The 18,942-nt window shown below is 40.1% G+C and overlaps 1 protein-coding gene across 1 annotated transcript in view; it reads left to right on the top strand.

Annotated features, from left to right (window-relative positions):
- PCCB (propionyl-CoA carboxylase subunit beta) overlaps nt 1-18,942 on the top strand; it is a 1,126,289-nt gene that overhangs the window by 981,767 nt on the left and 125,580 nt on the right. Inside the window, exon 13 of the mRNA XM_044070351.1 lies at nt 13,842-13,940. Within this exon, the coding sequence (XP_043926286.1) occupies nt 13,842-13,940 (99 nt within the window). The remainder of the gene's footprint in view (nt 1-13,841; nt 13,941-18,942) is intronic.

The raw sequence follows: 18,942 nt of genomic DNA, 5'->3' as shown, positions 1-18,942 counted from the left end.
AGTACTAAGAATGTTGTAAACTGTCTATGTGACACAACCCACATGGTCATAGTTGCTGGCTGCATGTCAGACCAACTGCCTGTCACAGGTGGTGTCCCATGGTGCCATTCGTGGGTGCACCCTGTCATACATCTACATTTCCACGGTACAGGCACACACAGCGGTGTTATGGGTAACATTGTTTGTAGATGCTTGCAGAACAGATGCCATACTGGGACGGACATCTGACACAGATATCCTTCGCAGGGGCCTCCCGGATATGCATATCTGCTGTCAGGGACATGTCCCACAGCTAACTGGTACATAATGCAAAGTCATACCTGTCGGGTAGTAGGTCACCCCTGTACAACGTATAGGTGGCTGTCCACACAGCACAGGGGTGACTACCAGGGATCAGGGACAGGGTTTGTCGGTCGCCTTTCATTCAACACACACATTGCTATCGTGGTTCTGTGGGACTTCTACATTGACCACCTGTATGTGCAGGGAGTCACATCTGACTTCACAGCCCGACACGCATACACGGTCACTATATAGCATAGAACTTCACTTATTTGCCTAAGTATGAGCTTATTGTTGTGGCAGTTTGGTAGCTTATTCTGTTTCTTGGGACATTTAGGTATTTCAGTTACGGAAATAACCGATTCAGGCTACAATTACATTAAATACGGAAATCATTATGACCTACACTCTTACACTTCCCGTTTTAATGCTTTATTTCGAACACGTATGCCAATACAGGGACTGCCCTCGCAAAGTGGGACGGTTGGTGACCTTAGTCGCTACTCCTATGTCGGTGCGGCGTGCTGACATGCTGCTGTACACCTTCTCTGACTATGCACACTCACAGTACATTGCTGTCGGACACGGTATTACGCGTATCCTTTGTTCCTTGGACAGGTACATTTCGGCTGCGTGGGTTTTATTTGCTTCTCTGTTTAGTTGGGACGGGTACTTTGTTGCATACTCTGCGGACATTTCATTCTGCACGGGCCATGGCTGCAGCCATTTCTATTCTGGGCGGACTATGGCAGACAGCACGTTAGGTTGCTCTTCGCCTGCCTGCTTAAACACGCCTACTGACGCATCCTACTTGGGCTCGCTCACGTACACTACGCACATGCCTGTGGTTACGGTGCACTCTCATTAATATGCATATGGCGCTACTGCGCCAGCTATGCAATGCACTGCCGGCGCAAGCCTTACGCCGGCCTTGCGCCGAGCTTCATGAATCCCGGGGATAGATTTTAATTCATATATTACAAAATAAATTGATTAGGAGGCTTTATATATAAAAAGTTTTATCAGTATACATAGTATATAATTTTATTATTAGTGTCATATTATCAAAAATATATATATATATATATATATATATATATATATATATATATATATATATATATATATTAAATTCCATTTTTTATTCATTCTGCTATTTTAATATTTATACATAAAAAATTTTTTACATATTTTTTTTATATATAGTTTTTATATTTATTTATTAGCATATATCATATTTCGGCCATTATAAATATTTGAAGTCATTTAACAGTAACCTTGATTTTGGATTTTATATTTAGAAAATTATGACATGCTGATAACATGTAGACTGTAGAATTTTTATTTATTTATGTAAAGATTGCTGCATATTGTTTATATTATGAGTATTTTTTCTTGTAGTGTCACTTTAAATATTTGAAAGCTGTTTTGGCGCCAAAAAAGTTATTTAAGTATCCAATGTAAATTGGTTTGAGAGTTCTGAGGATGCCCTGTTATTGAGGGTGAAAGCGCTAAACTCTGGTGTTTTTTCGGTTGTTTACAATAAACATTTTTGATTTTATTTTACGCTGTCACATAAGGTTGTTATTTCGGCTTTTAGCCTTAGCACTTATCGGTGTACTCGCAGCTTTTGTTTACTAATCCCCAGAACAAGGGGGAAAGGATTCTTCACTCTCTAGATGTGCACAGACAGCTCAGATTGTATCTAGACAGGACTAAATCCTTCAGAAAGTCTGATCAATTGCTGGTGGCAGACGACAAAGCCATCTCCAAGCAAACCATTTCCAAATGGATTGCACACTGCATCCATTTCTACTACAAACAACATGGAAATCCTCCCCCCAAGGAGGTCAGGACACACTCCACCAGAGCAGCCTTCACCTCTGCAGCTTTCCTCAGAGGAGTCGCCACCAGGGACATCCTGGAATCTGCCACCTGGACATCTGTTCACACTTTTACCAAGCATTACCACCTGCCTCTCTTCTCCAAATCCAGGGCAGGGTTTGCCTCTACAGTCTTGGAGGGTATCCTAGCCAGCCCCTGGTTTCCTTGACTACCTCCACCCATTTCCTCAGCTTTGGAAATCTACCCAAATGTGAGGACTGCAACAGTGAAACATGAAGAACATAGTACAGTTGTGTGCACTTACCATAAATGTAGACGTTTTAGTGTATTCACTGTTGCACTCCTGGTTTAACTTCCGTCCACCCCCCTTATTCTCTTTCTCCTTTTATTACCATTCTTCCCTGTTGTTTTCCTTTCCTTACAAGGGGCATATTGGTATTTATTTTCCACTGGTGGGGTTCTTCCACCAGAACCTGGCCTCCTACTTTGGGGGCCCCTGACAGGTTAGGGCAAGAAAAACTGATGTAATGGCGTCGGCTGCCTTACTTTATACTCCTGATGATCTGACATCAGTCCTCAAGCAAATGCAACCAACGCAGAAATAATAAGTCTCTGGTATTCGGGCCGGCTGAGGGCTACCCTGGCATGGATAACCCAAATGTGATGACTGCAACAGTGATTACATTTGAACATCTACATTTATGGAAAGTGTACACAACTGTACTTTCCTCTTCTTCTTTGCCTCAGACAGGAACTTCTCTGGTGGATTCAGCAGTTGTTTGTGAATCCAGGGATCCCTTTTTATCCCCCTCTTCCCTCTCAGGAATTGCTCATGGATGCTTCAGACATGGGATGGTGGTGACTTTTGGCTCCCTAAAGGTACAAGAGGTATGATTGCCTTGTTAGCAGAAGGAGCACATCAGTGTCAAAGAGATGAGAACCCTTCTGCTAGCTCTTCAGACCTTTCAGGCTCTCATTTCTCCAGGGCTTCTCAAGGTATCCATAGACAATACCACAGTGATGTGGTAAATCAACAAGCAAGGTGGAACGAGATCTTATCTTCTTTGCCAGTTGGCACTTCTGGTATGGGATCTTGCTGTCAAGTGACTCCTCAGGCAGGTTATATCCCTTCCTGTCAGAACATTGTGACAGACGCTCTGAGCAGGTCCTTAACTCAGTTATACGAATGGATGCTTCACAGGAATGTGTTTCTGGACATTATCCACCAGTGTGGTACTTCTCAAATGGATCTTTTTGCTTCCCCTCTGAACAGACAACTTCCTCTGTTTTGTGCCAGATTCTAACTTTTCAGCCCATTTGCTTTTGGTGATGAATAAAGTGAATTTCTGAATCCATTACTTCCAGTTTTCTGTCATCTCCCTTCCTTAAAGCAGTAGAATTTCATAAGCATGCAGTTGAGTCCTATTGCCACTGAGAATTTTAGCTATATAGTCCAACTTTCACAAGCAAATATATTTCTTCAGTTTTGCATATATACAGCTTCAATTTTGGCAAACATTTCACCACTCTGACACTATGTAATTTCAGAAAGTATAATTAGTAACTCACAGACTGGTGATGTGGTGTAACTTTCATGAGACCTGTCAAGTGTCCCTGTTTTGGAGGTATGTCGCTATTTTCAGGCTTGGGTTTACCCTTCATGCAATTTTCTAAATTCCCATCATCACACATGATTTTTAAATATGTCTAGTATACATAAAACCACACTACATGACCAGCATAATATTGGTGCCAACAATGAACACGCGTCCATCTACCTACCTAACTGAATAAACTACTTGAAACTTTAACAAGGCGTCTTTGTTCCTCCCACAGGGAGGGTGTCAGAGAGTCTCCTAGATTTGCAAGCTAAAATTATATTTATCTGGAATAATTTTTTATACCGTGTAACAATTTAAAGAAAGGGGACACACATCTTGCATCTCCTTTTTCATAAGCAAAAATAAATTGTGTGATACAAGTTTGCAATACAGTTTTTCCACTGTCTCTTTGATAAAGTGCTTACATTTTTGTCATACTCTATTTTAAATGTGTTTCTGAGTAGTATCCGACATTCCTACTAGAAAAGTTATGTGCTATTTGGTATTCACATTTTATGCTAATCAGATGTCCAGATTTTTGGCTGGATGCATCTACATTTCAAGGGTCCTTTTTCCTTCGTTCAATGTCTGCAGGTTGAGAGGTATGGGATACTTCCAACAGATTTGTCTAGACAAAATAATGTACCTCACAGTGTGCTAGTTACTGTAGCAAACTCATTGTCTTTAGCATTGTGTGCTCTTATATTATAGGTAATATATTAAAAGCAGAACTAAAGACCACAAGAGGTTTTATTGCCAGAGTAATAGAATCTGAAAACAATTCCATGTCAGAAGTAATAGATAGTCAGCTCCGTTGGTGTAGAGGGATAAAACCTTATGATCCATGTGATCTGAATTCAGTTAAAGGTTGAGGCGTGTGCTATAGTTGGCAGGAGGGTTGCAGGATTGATAGCTTACCTCTTTTCTGCAAGCACATACCTGATAAGAGTCTCAGTGGAGATCTGAGGCCACATAGGTGCACTGGCTTCAGGGCACTTTTGAGACGTTACATCACTTGTGAAACTAAATAAATGACATCCCTACTCTGACAACCATTGCACACCGAGCTCTAAAACATGTTACTGAGTATGTGCCATGGGGTAAGGCAAAAAAAAAAAGCTGCCTCAGTGATGACACCTTTCATTCAGCTCTTGCCTCCAGTAAAGGAGGAATAAATGAACTAACCACTCAAGAGCGGACTGATGGTAAGAGACAGCAGGGAAGACAAAATATAAAAAAAAAAAAGTTATAGCTGAATGCAAAGGTTTATTGTATACAGTGTACGGGAAACTTGAGGAATGTCGCATCAGGAAATAATATCTATATGATTGCATCGAGATCAGGCAAGATTGAAGTTCCAACAGAATCAGTGTTAATGCTTGTTCTTTGATCTTCTTCCTTTGGAAGTTTCCTTGTTCAAAGTTTTACAGTGTTGTGGCCCTCAGTCTTACCAGTTGTCTATGCGATCATCTTGGGATATTTTTTCCCAATGTGACTCTAGAGGTTCCAGTGCTAAACTATACTGTAAAATGTGCTTTTGTTTGTGTGTGTATGTGTGTATATACATATGTGTACACACTCACCTTACCTTTTAATAGTCCAGTCACCCCCCCCTCCCCACAACTTCTACCAAGAGTAAGTTATTAATCTGTCTTGTTTTGTTACACCCCATTCATCTGCAGTGGCTAATGTGGAATCTCACTGCGTTTTTGCTCTTTCTGTAGCCAACCTGATAGCACTAGATATTTTGATGCAGTGTAGAAACTGCCTCATGCTTTACAAATATTTCCTTTGTCTACCTCACAATAGTTCGATATGTGAGAGGTGTAAGTATTTACTTCGTAGCTGTGTTCTTAACTCAGAACAGATTTGGTAAGCACAACATACATACACACACACACACAGCACAGAGCATTTCCCCTAAACCAGCTTATACTGAAGTTGTTACCAGGCTGAAATCTAAAAAAACTCTGACATTAATTTGCACAGCAATACACCCACAGCCAGTGCACATGCCTGTTAATAGCCACAACAGTACAGGCTGTCCTGCAACTTGAACACACACACACATATATATATATATATATATATATATATATGTACACTTTCTTACAGTAACATGGTTTCAGAGTAATGAAAACATTCCCTGTATTCCTGGGTAGAATGTTTATCATGTCTTCAGGCCTACTGCAGCTAGCCATGGGAATAATATGTGACTTTTGTCAGGCATACAGACACCGTGTTCAGCAGGCTGGATATGAATAGGGTGACAGTCATCCTTCTAGAGCAAGTATCTAGGATGTAACAAAGGCAAATAGATCTCACCATCTTGACATATATGATTATGACCGGATAGTGGACCGCATGGAGATGAATGACAGTAGGTGCTCTACCTAGAGGGATATTCAGATGGATACGATTGAGCTTATTATGCATGTGTCTAAGACATTAAAGGCACTGGTCTTGAGTGGTATTTTGCCGTCACTGAGAATGATACCAAGATTCAAAGACAGGATAATTGATTTTAATTATTGATTGTGTACCTGGCATCATCCTAGAGCAATCCAGTATGTGTCAACTTTGAATGAGATGGCTGACAAGCCTTCTTGCTTTTCCAGGGATGGTCTGCACCTTTCTTGCCAAGGTTTTCAAATTCTGGCTAAAGACTTCGCTGTCATCATAGTGCCTTTTGTAGGTAGACTTTATCTGATGGACATTCCAACCTAGAAAGTTCTGATTTGGAACACATTAATTTGGCTATACTCAGTGCCACGAGTCTTAACAAAATTCCAGACTTGAGGCTGTCCTGCAACTTAAACACACACATGTTTTGTGTGTGTGTGTGTGTGTGTGTGTGTGTGTGTGTGTGTGTGTGTGTGTGTGTGTGTGTGTGTGTACATATGTACATATATGTGTGTGTGTGTGTGTGTGTGTGTGTGTGTGTGTGTGTGTGTGTATATATAAATATATTTACATATATAAACATAGCTATATAGATATATACATACACACTTAGCAGCATGGTTTCAGAGTAATGAAAGCACTCCCTCTATTCCTGAATAGATTGCCTATCATGTCTTCAGATCTACTGGCAAATGTAGGGGAGTATCATTTTTTTTCAAGGATATCTCTCAATTCTTCAGGACACCACATTTGAACGCCCAGATGTCCATGTCACCGTAAACCAGACTAATTACCACTTCATAGGTAATTATAGAATACCCTCTGTGTCCCCTTCTGGACAGTAATAGCTGTCTTAACACATTAGCTGAAATCCCCATTAAAACTAACACCTTTCTAATGGGGGACTTCGATTTTCCATCAGTAGACTGGCTGACATACACTGCCAATGGTTAGCATGTCCAACACTTCCTTGAGATTATAAATGCTAACTCTGTTTGAAGGTGGTTAACCATCCTATTGGGGGCCCCAGTGCCCCAATCTAGTCCTCACAAATGTGGCCAATTCTTGCACATCTCCATATGTATCATCCTCCCTTGTTAAATCAGAGCATACATTAGTGACCTTTTAATTTAAAACTGATGGAACTTCCCCTGTAAATACCTCTGTGTTTAGGGACTTTTCAAAAGCAAACCTTCTTCAGTTGTTTTATGACTTAAATAAATTCCAGTGTAATCCTCCTCCTAAGGACCCCATTGCTAAATCTACTGCCTGTGCCTCTGACGTCTACTCCCACTTAAGTAGTTGTATTGATAGGGCAAGTCCATAGCCACATAATATACCCACATGAATAAATTATACAGCAAGAGAAAGAAATTGCTTAATGCTTATGAGGTCTCATTCTTCCTATCTTAAGAGCACATGTAAGCAAACTAGTAAAGAGCTTAAGGGAACCATTGAGAAGCTCAAAGCTGGGTATGAATTTAAAATAACCACTAAAACCTGAAATCATTTAAGATCTTTCTTTAACTAGGTCAGGTAGTTAAGAACTAACACCCATCAATGTTCATAGCTAGTCCACAGTAATACTGTACACCTAACCTAAAGGAAATACCTAATATTTGACATTTTCACATATCATATAGATGGCACACCCCTCCAGTCATAATCTGTCATAAGAGATCTAGGCAGTCTTGGTGATAATTCCTTAGTGTTTGACCATCACATCTCTGCAATAGTTCAGAAAATCTTCCATGTGGCTCACCTAATTTCCAAAGATATCTTCACTAGCTCCAAGAAAGTCTTAATTCCCCTTTACTCATATCTCATCAGACTTATTATTGAATATAATGGATCTTTTGGCATGCATTTGTCTAAATGTATCACACAACTTGAGAGTCCTCAGAGATTCATAAGTAAAAAGATCAGTGGCCTCAAAAATCTTAGTTGTCAGGACAGACTGGCAGCCATCCCTCTATACTCAGTTTCTTATAGAATCCTCCATAAAGATGTGTGTCTGTCCTTTCGAGCCATGAAAGATCCAATCCTTCTTGACCTCCTACTGCTTCACAGAATAAATTGTACCTCAAATATTCAGAATAAGAAACTAAACCTTCCTCATCAGATAAATAAGACACTGTCCATGATAGTCATATTGCTATCACTTCACCTCAGGAGCAAACTTTAATTGCATGTCAAACAGAGTAGTACTCTTGCCATCTTCAAGGTAAATCTAGATAATTGGATGGGTAACCTCAAATTATCCCCTGGTCTGTCACACCTTGGCCTCCTTGAGGCTAGAGGGAACTTTTGAATAGGGTTTATTTGGCTAGGCTTATAATGGTCTGCAGACATATTGCCAAGTACTTACCTATGAACGAACACACACACACACACACACACACACACACACACACACACACACACCTGTATGCAGTTATGTATTTATATTATATACCAATGTACGTCTGTCCAGACATACACATGCTCACACCTATGATGCAATATAATATTCACAAAAAAATGGGAATCTTTTCTGAAAAGGAGGCTGTAATGTAAGATTCTATGTCTTTGAGATTGGCACCTTTAGCCTGTGTTAGAGTTGCTAAATATACATTATATGGCCTGGTATCCTCTCTCTCTCTCTTTATATATATATATATATATATATATATATATATATATATATATATATATATAGAGAGAGAGAGAGAGAATCAGAAAGCAAATGTTAATGAGGTTAGCAGCAGTAATTTTGAATACCACATTCATACCCTCTCCCTAAAGGTATTCTGCTCATAGCAGTACCCAGGAGGTTTTGACTTTGTTGAGGGGCCTGCTCATGATGCTTCATTTTTGGAACCCCACCAATTGCTGGGTTAAGATTCTGATTTGGCGAGAGCCCTGCACATTGTAGTAAGTGCCACATTCCCCCATGTCTTTCTTCTCCCCTTGTGGTTCTTGGTGGATCTCACTGTGGCAGTAGGAGGAGTTGCTAATTAGTGCTGTTCTTTGTTAGTAAGTGTTGGGGCGCAAGATCACAGAAAGAGGATTCACTAGTCCAGTTAGTGGAGAGATGATTGCAGTCCCCGTTGATAGAGAGGAAGTGCACAGCCTACCCCATGCATTCGCATCCATGACTCTCCAATAAGAGCTTTTTTTCAAGGGAATCAGTCCCTATGAGAGGTTGTCTTACAGTCACCCCTCTTCTTCTGTTTAAGAACTGGGGCAGCTTTTAATCCAGCTAAAGTGGCAGGTCTCCAACATGATCTGCAGGAGACTTGCCCCTTGAGCTTCTGATGAATTATGATCCTCCCATTCCTGGCTCCCAGAGTGCTTCAGGAGAGAAAGTAGTTGAGTTGTGTTCAGTCCCTTTCCTTTGAGGGGAGAGGTATGTTAAGTTTCATGTTGAACAGGGACACTGGAATAGTATTCTTAGCTGTTTTGTGTTTCAGGGGGATTGAAACTGACACTGGCAGGTTTTCTTTTTATCTGGATAACCTTTTCTGACCAGAATAGTCTTTGTGGTTGGGTTCCATTGGCTGATTCCTGGTGTGAGCCAGGGATCTGACCTTTTAATCACCCTTCACCTTTGGTTTGACCCTTTCAAATGATTATTGTTAGCCAGAGGGAAGTCTCCTGCGGGGTGCAAAAGATTTGTTTTTTCAAGTGGACAGAGCAGAACAAGGTATCTTCTGGTTCCATAACTTTTGAACTCCAGTAGTGCTACGGGCTGCTAGCAAGAGCACAGCCCTTTTGAGCCCCCAGCTTCCCAGTAGTGGGGCAAAAGTAAGAGACTACTCTGAATGCTCATGAATCCTTCTGAACAAGGGCTGCCTCCTGTCCCATCCAGGAGAAATTTACCTTTCTCTTTTCCTTGGGTCCTTGAGCTACAAGAACTGGCTTCTTTTTTCTTTCTCTGTTGGACCACTAGCCTTTCAGTACATACTTTTCCAGGATTTTAAATGGCTTTACCCCTCTCATCCATTAGTTTAGCATTAGGACCTGAAAGTGGGGGAAGAAACATAAGTGCCTTCTCCTCTTTTATCCTCCAGTGGTTCTTGTCAAGCTACTGTTGATCTCTCTGTAAGCTACTGTTACAGTCTCCCACAGTAGGGGAAAGAGGAATGGAAAGAGATTTTGGTTCTCTCTCCCTAGGACCTGCATTTTGCTGGGATACTACCCCCCCCCCCAATCTGGTGGCAATGAAATGTTCCAGTGAACCTTTGATCATCTCTTAGAGCCCTTCTTACTTTAGTGTTTGCTCTCTGTTGGACCTTTGTATTTGGTTGTTCCATCGTTCTGCAGGTTAACAGTAAGAACTACTCCTTTAATGGGGACCATTTCCAGTTCATGTTGGTCTTACTGGAGCAAAGTTTGTCATGTCCTATGGCTCTTTGCCCTTTTATATCAGGTATGCTTTTTGCTTCAACCCTCGAGTAGTGATTTTAGATAGACAGTGGTTCTTCTGTGTTCCTCCAGTTTTTTCTTTCACTATAGTTTTTATTGCCTGGGATTCTTGGGATTCTAGCCAGCCTTAGTACCTTTTAAAGAAGGATCTTTTATGTCAGATATAGCAGATGCATTCTTTCTTCATGTGTTGATCTACATAGAGGACCCTTCTTGATGAGGGAGAGAGAGAGAAACCTTTCTGCTATTCTCTAGCAGGTGGATGGTCTCTCATGTAACTTGGCTTTGAGTTCCCTGTGAGTCAGTCAATTATATACAGGTATATCCATGTTGGAATAGTGGTAGTACAGTTATTCATTAGTGTTTCTTGATTTGCAGGAAAGTCTTTGCTGGTGGTTAGTGGTGAACTTGCAGACACTGGGGAGAAGCATGCTTAATTAGTATTTGGCATTATGGTATATATCATCAGAGGCCACATCTGTCCCCATTGTGGGAACTTCTTTAAAAAGAAAAAGGAAGGCTGGGCTTGTGATAACCCAGTCTTTTTTTTTTTTTAAACAAGAAACATGTTTATTAAATTATCACTTATGAGATAGACAATCATGCATTTATATAAATGAAAACAAACCATATTGACATCATCTTATGTGCAAGCATTATACATCACAAACCATAATGACATAATTTTAGTTGCAAACGTTGTGCATAACTTGTAATCTATCCAATTATTGTCGGTCAAACGTTGCATAGCTTATTCAAATCCTGCCTCCTTTTAAACATCATTCCTTTCCTGTATGTATTGTTCCCACAATTCCCATTTTTTGTATGTAATTTGCCCCTACCCTTTTCTAAAGATCCCAATGCCAGTTGTTTTATTTCTGTTACTATATTCATTACTTCTAGTACAGTTGGTTTAGACCTTGATTTCCATTTTCTAGTAATTGCTTTTTTGACAGCCACCATAATTACACTCAGCAAGGCCTTACTAATGTCTAGGCAATTCCTATTCTGTATAATTGCTCATAAAAACAATTTCCCTAGATATACTAGTTTGCTCATCCAGTATTTCTGATAGAATAGTCTGCAGGGAATCTTTAAAGTCTGCCAACTCATTACACTCCCAGAAAATATGCTCATAATTACCTCTTTCTTCCTCACCACACCTTCAACATTTGCTGTCTACCTGAGGAAAACTTGTCTGGAGCCTACATGGGGTATTTCCAAGCAATAATCCTAAATCTTCTAGATTTCGTTGCATATTTGGGAGACATGCATATATCGCCCCATTGTCTCTTTGTGAAGCGCTTGTCCGGTCTCTCTTCCCAATCCTTTCTAACCTCCTCTGATTGATTCTTATGGTTGCCATGCAATATTTTATATGCTGTACTAATTATTCCTTTTTTAACCACAGCTTCTGTGTTAGATTATACTAAAAACTCTACCAGTGCTGGTCTTTCGTTTAAGACCCCCCCCCCTATTTATTTCTCTTTGCCTATACTCTGATATTAATCCTTGATAGGGAAAGCAATCTCTAACCTGTAGTCCAAATAAATGTGCGACTTCCATTCTCTTACTTTCCCTCTCTAGTTATTTGCTTCCAATACCTTAGTTCCTTTGCCAGTTTTCTCCAATAAATTCTAGCCCCGTCTTGCCTGTTGTCTGTATCCATAATTGCAGTCATCCCTATCGGCAGAATCTCCTTTCTCCATTCTCATGTTGGCTTAGTTGTTAGAGTACTTTCTGCTTCTGTATGAATATAATATTCTCTATGATTATTGTTATTCTCCTTAAAGATCTACATCCAAAATCCCAGTCTCTCCTTGTTTCTTAACCTTCCCCACTGTTTTATTATCATCTCTTTCCACTTTGAAATATAGGTTTCTGTTTGTGCTATGTATAGGAGTCTTAATCCCAATCCACCTTGTTCTGTTGGAAGAATCAGCTTATCCCACTTGACTCTTGCCACCTTCCCTTCCCAGACAAAATCCTTCAGGTCTTTATTAATTGATATTCACAACTTCTCCTCTCTGGTTGATAAAAATATGCTTGACCTGTATATAAGACTAAAGGAAATAAAACATTTTAACTGCTTGTATCTTACTATACATATCCATATAACAGAGCTTCCAGATTCTCAGTTTTTGTATTATCTTTTGTTTAGTCTCTTCCCACATATCCTTAGCTACCACACTGGAATCATTTTTAATCCATATTCCTAAATACTTTATTTTATCATGTTCCCATAAATATGGATATTGCTGAACCAACTTGTGTGTGGGTACATAATTTACAGCTATTGCCTTTGTTTAAGCTTCATTAATTTTGTATCCCAAAAAGATTTGAAACTGTCTCAAAATGTTCCACAACACTGAAATGTTCTTTTTCTGGTTTTGTCAGGTATAAAACATCATCTGCAAATAAAGCCAGCTTTTCTTGACTACCATACATTTCTGAGTCCTGTATTTTCTTTGCCAGTGTTTCTAAATATATTGCAAATAACAAAGAGGAAAGAGGACACCCCTGCCTGGTTCACTTGCTCAAGCAGAAATCATCAGAGAGGAACCCATCCACTTTAATTTTCGACTCTGATCCATCATATATCCTCCTAATCAACCTTATAATTTTATCAGGGAATGCAAATGCTTCTGTTGCCCTGCTCATAAAGTCCCAGCTTACTCTGTCATATGCTTTCTGTGCATCAAGACCCACCAGTAACAGTGGTATTTTGTCACATTCTGCTTCCCTCTGGATCATCAGTGTTCAGTTAATGTTGTCAAATGTTTGCTTCCCCTCCATAAAGCTACATTGATCCATATCTATCAATTTTGGCATTACTTTTGATATTCTTTTAGGCATTATAGACATAAACACTTTGTAATCATGGTTTAGTATTGAAGTGGACCTGTGATAACCCAGTCTTAGGACCCATCAGATAGGGTCCTCCTCTTGAATAAATTGATACAGTAAGAATGTTTTTTTTTTATTTTGAAATATCGTTTGCTGTTTCTGCAGTATGATTACTAGTGCATGATCTTTATTCATATTTTTATGTCTATTAACATTTCTGTTTCACTACCTGTTTGTCATAACTTTCTTGATACAATTTTTTATGTCTCCGTTCCCCTTTTATTCTTGACTGTGAGTGTAATTAGATTTAAAGAAAAGTTTTTTTTTTTTTAAGAAACGTTTCAGGTTTTGTATTGTTTGACTGCAAGCTTTGCTTTTTAAATGTTTTCATCTGATGTTTGTATTGCATCTGAGCAGTCATAACTCACTTATTTCCCCTTTCTGATGCTCTTCCAGGCCTATGGAGGTGCCTATGATGTAATGAGCTCCAAGCACTTAAGAGGAGATGCTAACTATGCATGGCCTACAGCTGAAGTTGCAGTCATGGGCGCAAAGGTAATGTATAACACACATTTAATCTGATAATTAAACCCATTTGCTCTGTTTTTAGAGGGCAGCCAGGCCAATACCCTTACACCCCAAATGTAATGCCCATCCTGAATTGTACTTAACATAAAAGAAAACAAATCTATTGTTTACTGCTGTGCAGTTCATTGTATAGAAAGTCCTTTCTCCCTGATTTTCAGGTCAGTATTTTTTGGAAATGAAAACTGTATGAATAAACTCTTTTTTTTTATTTTGTGCTGAAATGATTTAATAGAATCAGAAGTGGATAAGAATGCTCTCTTTTAATTAGAGTTACGCAATATTTCAGTGATAATTTTTTAAGGGAAATGTCAGGTCAAAACATGTTTAGAAGGGACCTGAACAATTTGTATCGACCTAGTAAATGGACATGGTCTATTTTGGATTACAAGCTGGTGCTTTAAAACACTGAGTAATTTTTTTGTTTGAACAAGTTTTAATTCCACTAAAGTAATTTGTCTAGGAACAATATGCTTCTGCCATTAGGGTCCATGATTTCCAAGTAGATTGCAGAGGTACTGACTTCGGTGGTTTTTATGATTTCTGTGAACAGTAGCCCTCATTTAAATACCTTTACAATGCACCAAATATCAAATGCCTTTTATTGCAAAAGGTTAAAATGGTTAAGTGCTTCTGTCTGTTTACAATCCCCCAGACTTCATCAGAACCATTCTAATAATCTTCATGTCACTTCCTATACCATCTTAAAATTATTTACTATGTTGAAATAAACTGGGGAAAATGAGAGGAAAGAAGAGAAACACACATCAAAATACAATCATTGCCACTTTAAAACCCTTATGCAGCAAATGTATTAATTTTAAAACAGCCACTTGGCATTTCAAAACACAATTAATACTAAGTGTCATTAACCACAAGTTTTGTTGAGGCATCCAGTCCAAGTTGCAAAATAACTTCTTTATATTACAGCAACAACTTCCAGTCACCACCTCTCTGGGGAATATTAAGCTTTAAAGAAATGCATATAGGAAGTGATGAGATTATTAGAATGATTAGAATGGGATTAGAATGGTTCTGTTGAGGTCCGGGTGATTGTTAACAGATGAAAGCACTTACCCATCTTTCAACCTTTTGTAATAAAATACTTTTTTATATTTGGTGCATTGTAAAAATTTTTGTGAGGGTTACAGGAAGTCAGACCAATTATTTATTTCCTTCTCCAACTCCAGATTAGGTCTCCCAGTTTCCAAAGTGACCCTCTCTAATTGGATCTCTAGTTGTATAGCTTACATTTACTCTTCTGATGGTAAGCCTTTACCTTTCAAAGTTTAGGCTCATTCTACGAGATCTCAGTCTACTTCTGCAGCCTTTCAAGCCAAGGTCCCACTTGATAATATCTGTGCAGCAGCAACTTGGGATACCCCTCACACATTCATTACTCATTACAAATTGGATTTGACCTCCAGGTGTAGAGCATCCTTTGGTTCCATGGTACTCAGGAGTATTTTTCCTTGAGCCACCCAAGAATAAGGTGCTAGGGACACTGTCCCATGTGTAAGAATGAAGGCGGGATAGGACTACAGAACATAAAGAAGTTATGTACTCACCATAACGTTCCAGGTTTGTAGTCCATCTTGCCCTTCATTCTTACGAACCCACCCTCCAAACCCCATCCTGGAAGAATCTGGAGACAGAAAAATTGTTATTATTATTAAGTGGAGACCTTTTATTATCGGGTTCTTTCTGCATGTTTTTTTTTATTATTTCTATTTAGTTAGCAGCAAACAAGATCTGGGGATTGTACTGGTGCTCCATGGGATACCTACCTAGCCACGAGCCAACTAGAAGAATTTGGGCTTGTATAAAGGCCGAGTTGGAGCCGAGGATCGGCTCCAAACCCATGTGAAAGAATGAAGGGCGAGATGGACTACAAACATGGAACGTTATGGTGAGTACATATCTTCTTTTTCATTCCCATGTTCTAAGATATGTTTACTAAGTGCATTCGTTTCAACTTCTCTATGTATCTCTGATAAGTGTGAGGCTATTCTTTCTTTAAATTTACAGTTAGTTTTACCAACATAAAAACATGGGCATTTCTCACAATTAGCTAAATATACTATATTTTCACTATTAGACGTGCCAAAAGCTTTGAAACTAAATTTAGCATGTGTAATGGGATGTATAAATTCTGTTTCCGTATTGATGTGCTTATAGAAAGTGCATTTATGGCAGGGGACTGTGCCCTTATTAAATCGAAGTCTCTCTTCTTGCATTTTAAAATCTTTAAAACAAAGAAGCTGTTTTAAATTCCTTTCTTTCTTGTAAACAAAATAGGGCCTGCTTCCCACTATTTTTTTAGCATTAATATCAGAACTCAAAATAGTCCAATTCCTTTTAATAATGGCCTGAATGTGTTGAGAATGTCTATTATACTTCATCACATATCCCATTTTATTAAAATCAGCTGCCTTAGCAAGGCTAGCATTACGTCCTGTATCACCTTTTCTAAATAAGTATGGTTTACCTGTGCTTGGACATTCGGACATTACATACTCAGCATTCTCAGCTAGCAAACCTCTATTATAGCCTCTGGCCAGAAAATCTTGTGTCAATCTCTGCCATAAACCCTTCTTCAGTAGTATTAAGTCTGCTAGCTCTTAAAAACTAACTTTTAACTACGCCTTTATAAATATGGTTAGGGTACATACTAGAGTTATGTACATATCTAGTTGTCTGTACCTCTTTCCTGTAAATAGATGTATGAGTTCTACCATTGATATTTAATAATTTCACAACTAAAAATTAATTTCTTCTGCTGTGTTTTATGAAGTACTTAATGAGTTAATGATATGTGTCTTTTGATTGGCTGGTGTTACTTATTTATTGTGTGGTTTTAATTAAGTGGTTCTTTCTTGAAGAAGAGCTTTGACTCAAAAGCATGGATTTAATAAACCTGTTTATACGTGGATGGTCATGCTGTGCCTTTTTTGCTCCTCTGTTTAAAAGTGCTTACATTAGCTAAACGGGTGTGCGCAGCGGGCCACAAAAAAAATAAAACAGAGGAAATAGCAGAACTGTTTGCATTTGAGCAACAGGTGTGTGCAGTGCGCCTCGGGGCATAAATAGGGAGGAAGGGGGAAGGGGAAACAGCAGTAGGAAGGCAATCAAGGAGAACTAGCATAGCTGGCAGGTGGAATGTATCAGAATCAGCCAATTACACATGCAGCAGCCCAGCACACTAATATAAACTATGCAAACACCATACAGCCTGTTTTTTCCCACAAATTCTGCACCACTGGTGTACACAGACGGTGGATTTTTAACTGGCAAAAATAGCTAACTATGTTACAGGCTGCTGCTTTACTCCATCAATGTGTGGTAGAGACTGAGGGTGGTGAGGAGGAGAATGCTGACAACCAACCCACAGTGAGGAGGAGGAGAAGAAGAGTGTACAGACCCAGGGTAACCTACCAGGGCCTACATGAGCTGGAGGTAGTAGAGCGCTCTAGGGTGGACATGGACATTCTACAGCAAATCGTTGAGCTGTACCAGCCACGCCTTACACACAGAACTAATAGAGGGAAACCCATCCCAGTGGATACCAAGGTATGTCTAGGCTTAAGAATAATAGCCAGAGGTACCTTCCAAAGACCAACTGGGAATATCATGGGGATCTCACAGGCATCAGCATCCAGGGTACTCCACCAGTTCCTGGATGCCATGACACAATATGCCAATGAGCATATATATTTCCCCGCTGCCCATGAGGCACTGACCACACGTATGTGTCTCTTCCACCGTATAGCAGAATACCCTGAAGTAGTTGGTGCTATAGACTGCATGCACATCCACATCAAAGCACCACCCGGTGAGTGGGGCAGGGTCTACATAAACCGCAACGGCTTCCCCTCCATCATCTGCCAGGTCATGTGCGATGCCCAGGGCATTATCATGAATGTGCGTGCTGGCAGCCCTGGAAGCTATCACGACTCCCACATCTGGCATTGCTCACAGCTGTATCAGGTATTTGCCTGGGCAGACATCCCATATGGCCATCTAGTGGGGGATGCTGGCTATGCACTGGAGCCGTGGCTTATGATACCCATCAGAAAGGCACATACATCCGAACAAGAACACTATAATGAGGCAAACCAGGATCATTGTAGAGCATGTGTTTGGGATGCTCAAGTCACGGTTCCGCTGCCTTGACATATCCGGTGGAGCCTTACAGTACTCTCCAGTTACATGTACACAAATGTACATAGTATGTGCCATGCTACACAATATGATCTAGCGGAAACATCTGCAGCAGGAACAGCATGGGGCAGGGCCACACAGCCCCCCACCATTGCCAAGGCTAGGACAGGCACAGAGGGACTCGGAGGAGGAACATTCTGAGCCTGCCCCTGTAGACAGAAGGAGGCATGCACAGTATGCTCGGGCCTTGGCAAAGAGGCAACGCATAGTACACACACTGACACTGTAGGGACCCAGGGACTGATACCTCTCTCTGACTTCCACAAACAGTAAAAGGGATGCCAAACATGACACTACCTGAGCTTTACCATGTACAGGGAGTGTACTATGTGCTTCCAACATAATCAGCCCTCCACCACCATACTCATTACTGGCCCAGCAACAAGGTAAGTCACTCTTCCTATCAATTACTGAATGGATTAGTATGTTCTCATACTTGTATGTATGATATGGATGCAAGCATGCAAGGGAATTGGGTGGCTGAATGGGATAGCACCAGACAGCTATATGGGTCAGCAGGAAATTCATAATAAATACTGGTGTCAACATACTAAGCAGCACTACACAAGGTGACATCCCCCACTGCAGTACATGTGATGGCCCAAAGAACTGTGGGTGTCAATAGGTCACACACATGGATGTCAATGAGGGTCACATATCTACCTCCAGCCTCACCGAGCAGGACAGGTGTAGATGACCATGAAGAAAGGCTGGGCTAAGGCCCCCAAATGATGGCAGTGGTGAACAGCCC

This window comes from Protopterus annectens, chromosome 4.part1 (assembly GCF_019279795.1).
Source record: "Protopterus annectens isolate FY-2018-M chromosome 4.part1, PAN1.0, whole genome shotgun sequence".
Taxonomy (NCBI): Eukaryota; Metazoa; Chordata; order Ceratodontiformes; family Protopteridae; genus Protopterus; species Protopterus annectens.
The sequence above is the reverse complement of the archived record's forward strand: the minus strand, read 5'-3'. Positions and strand labels throughout refer to the sequence as shown.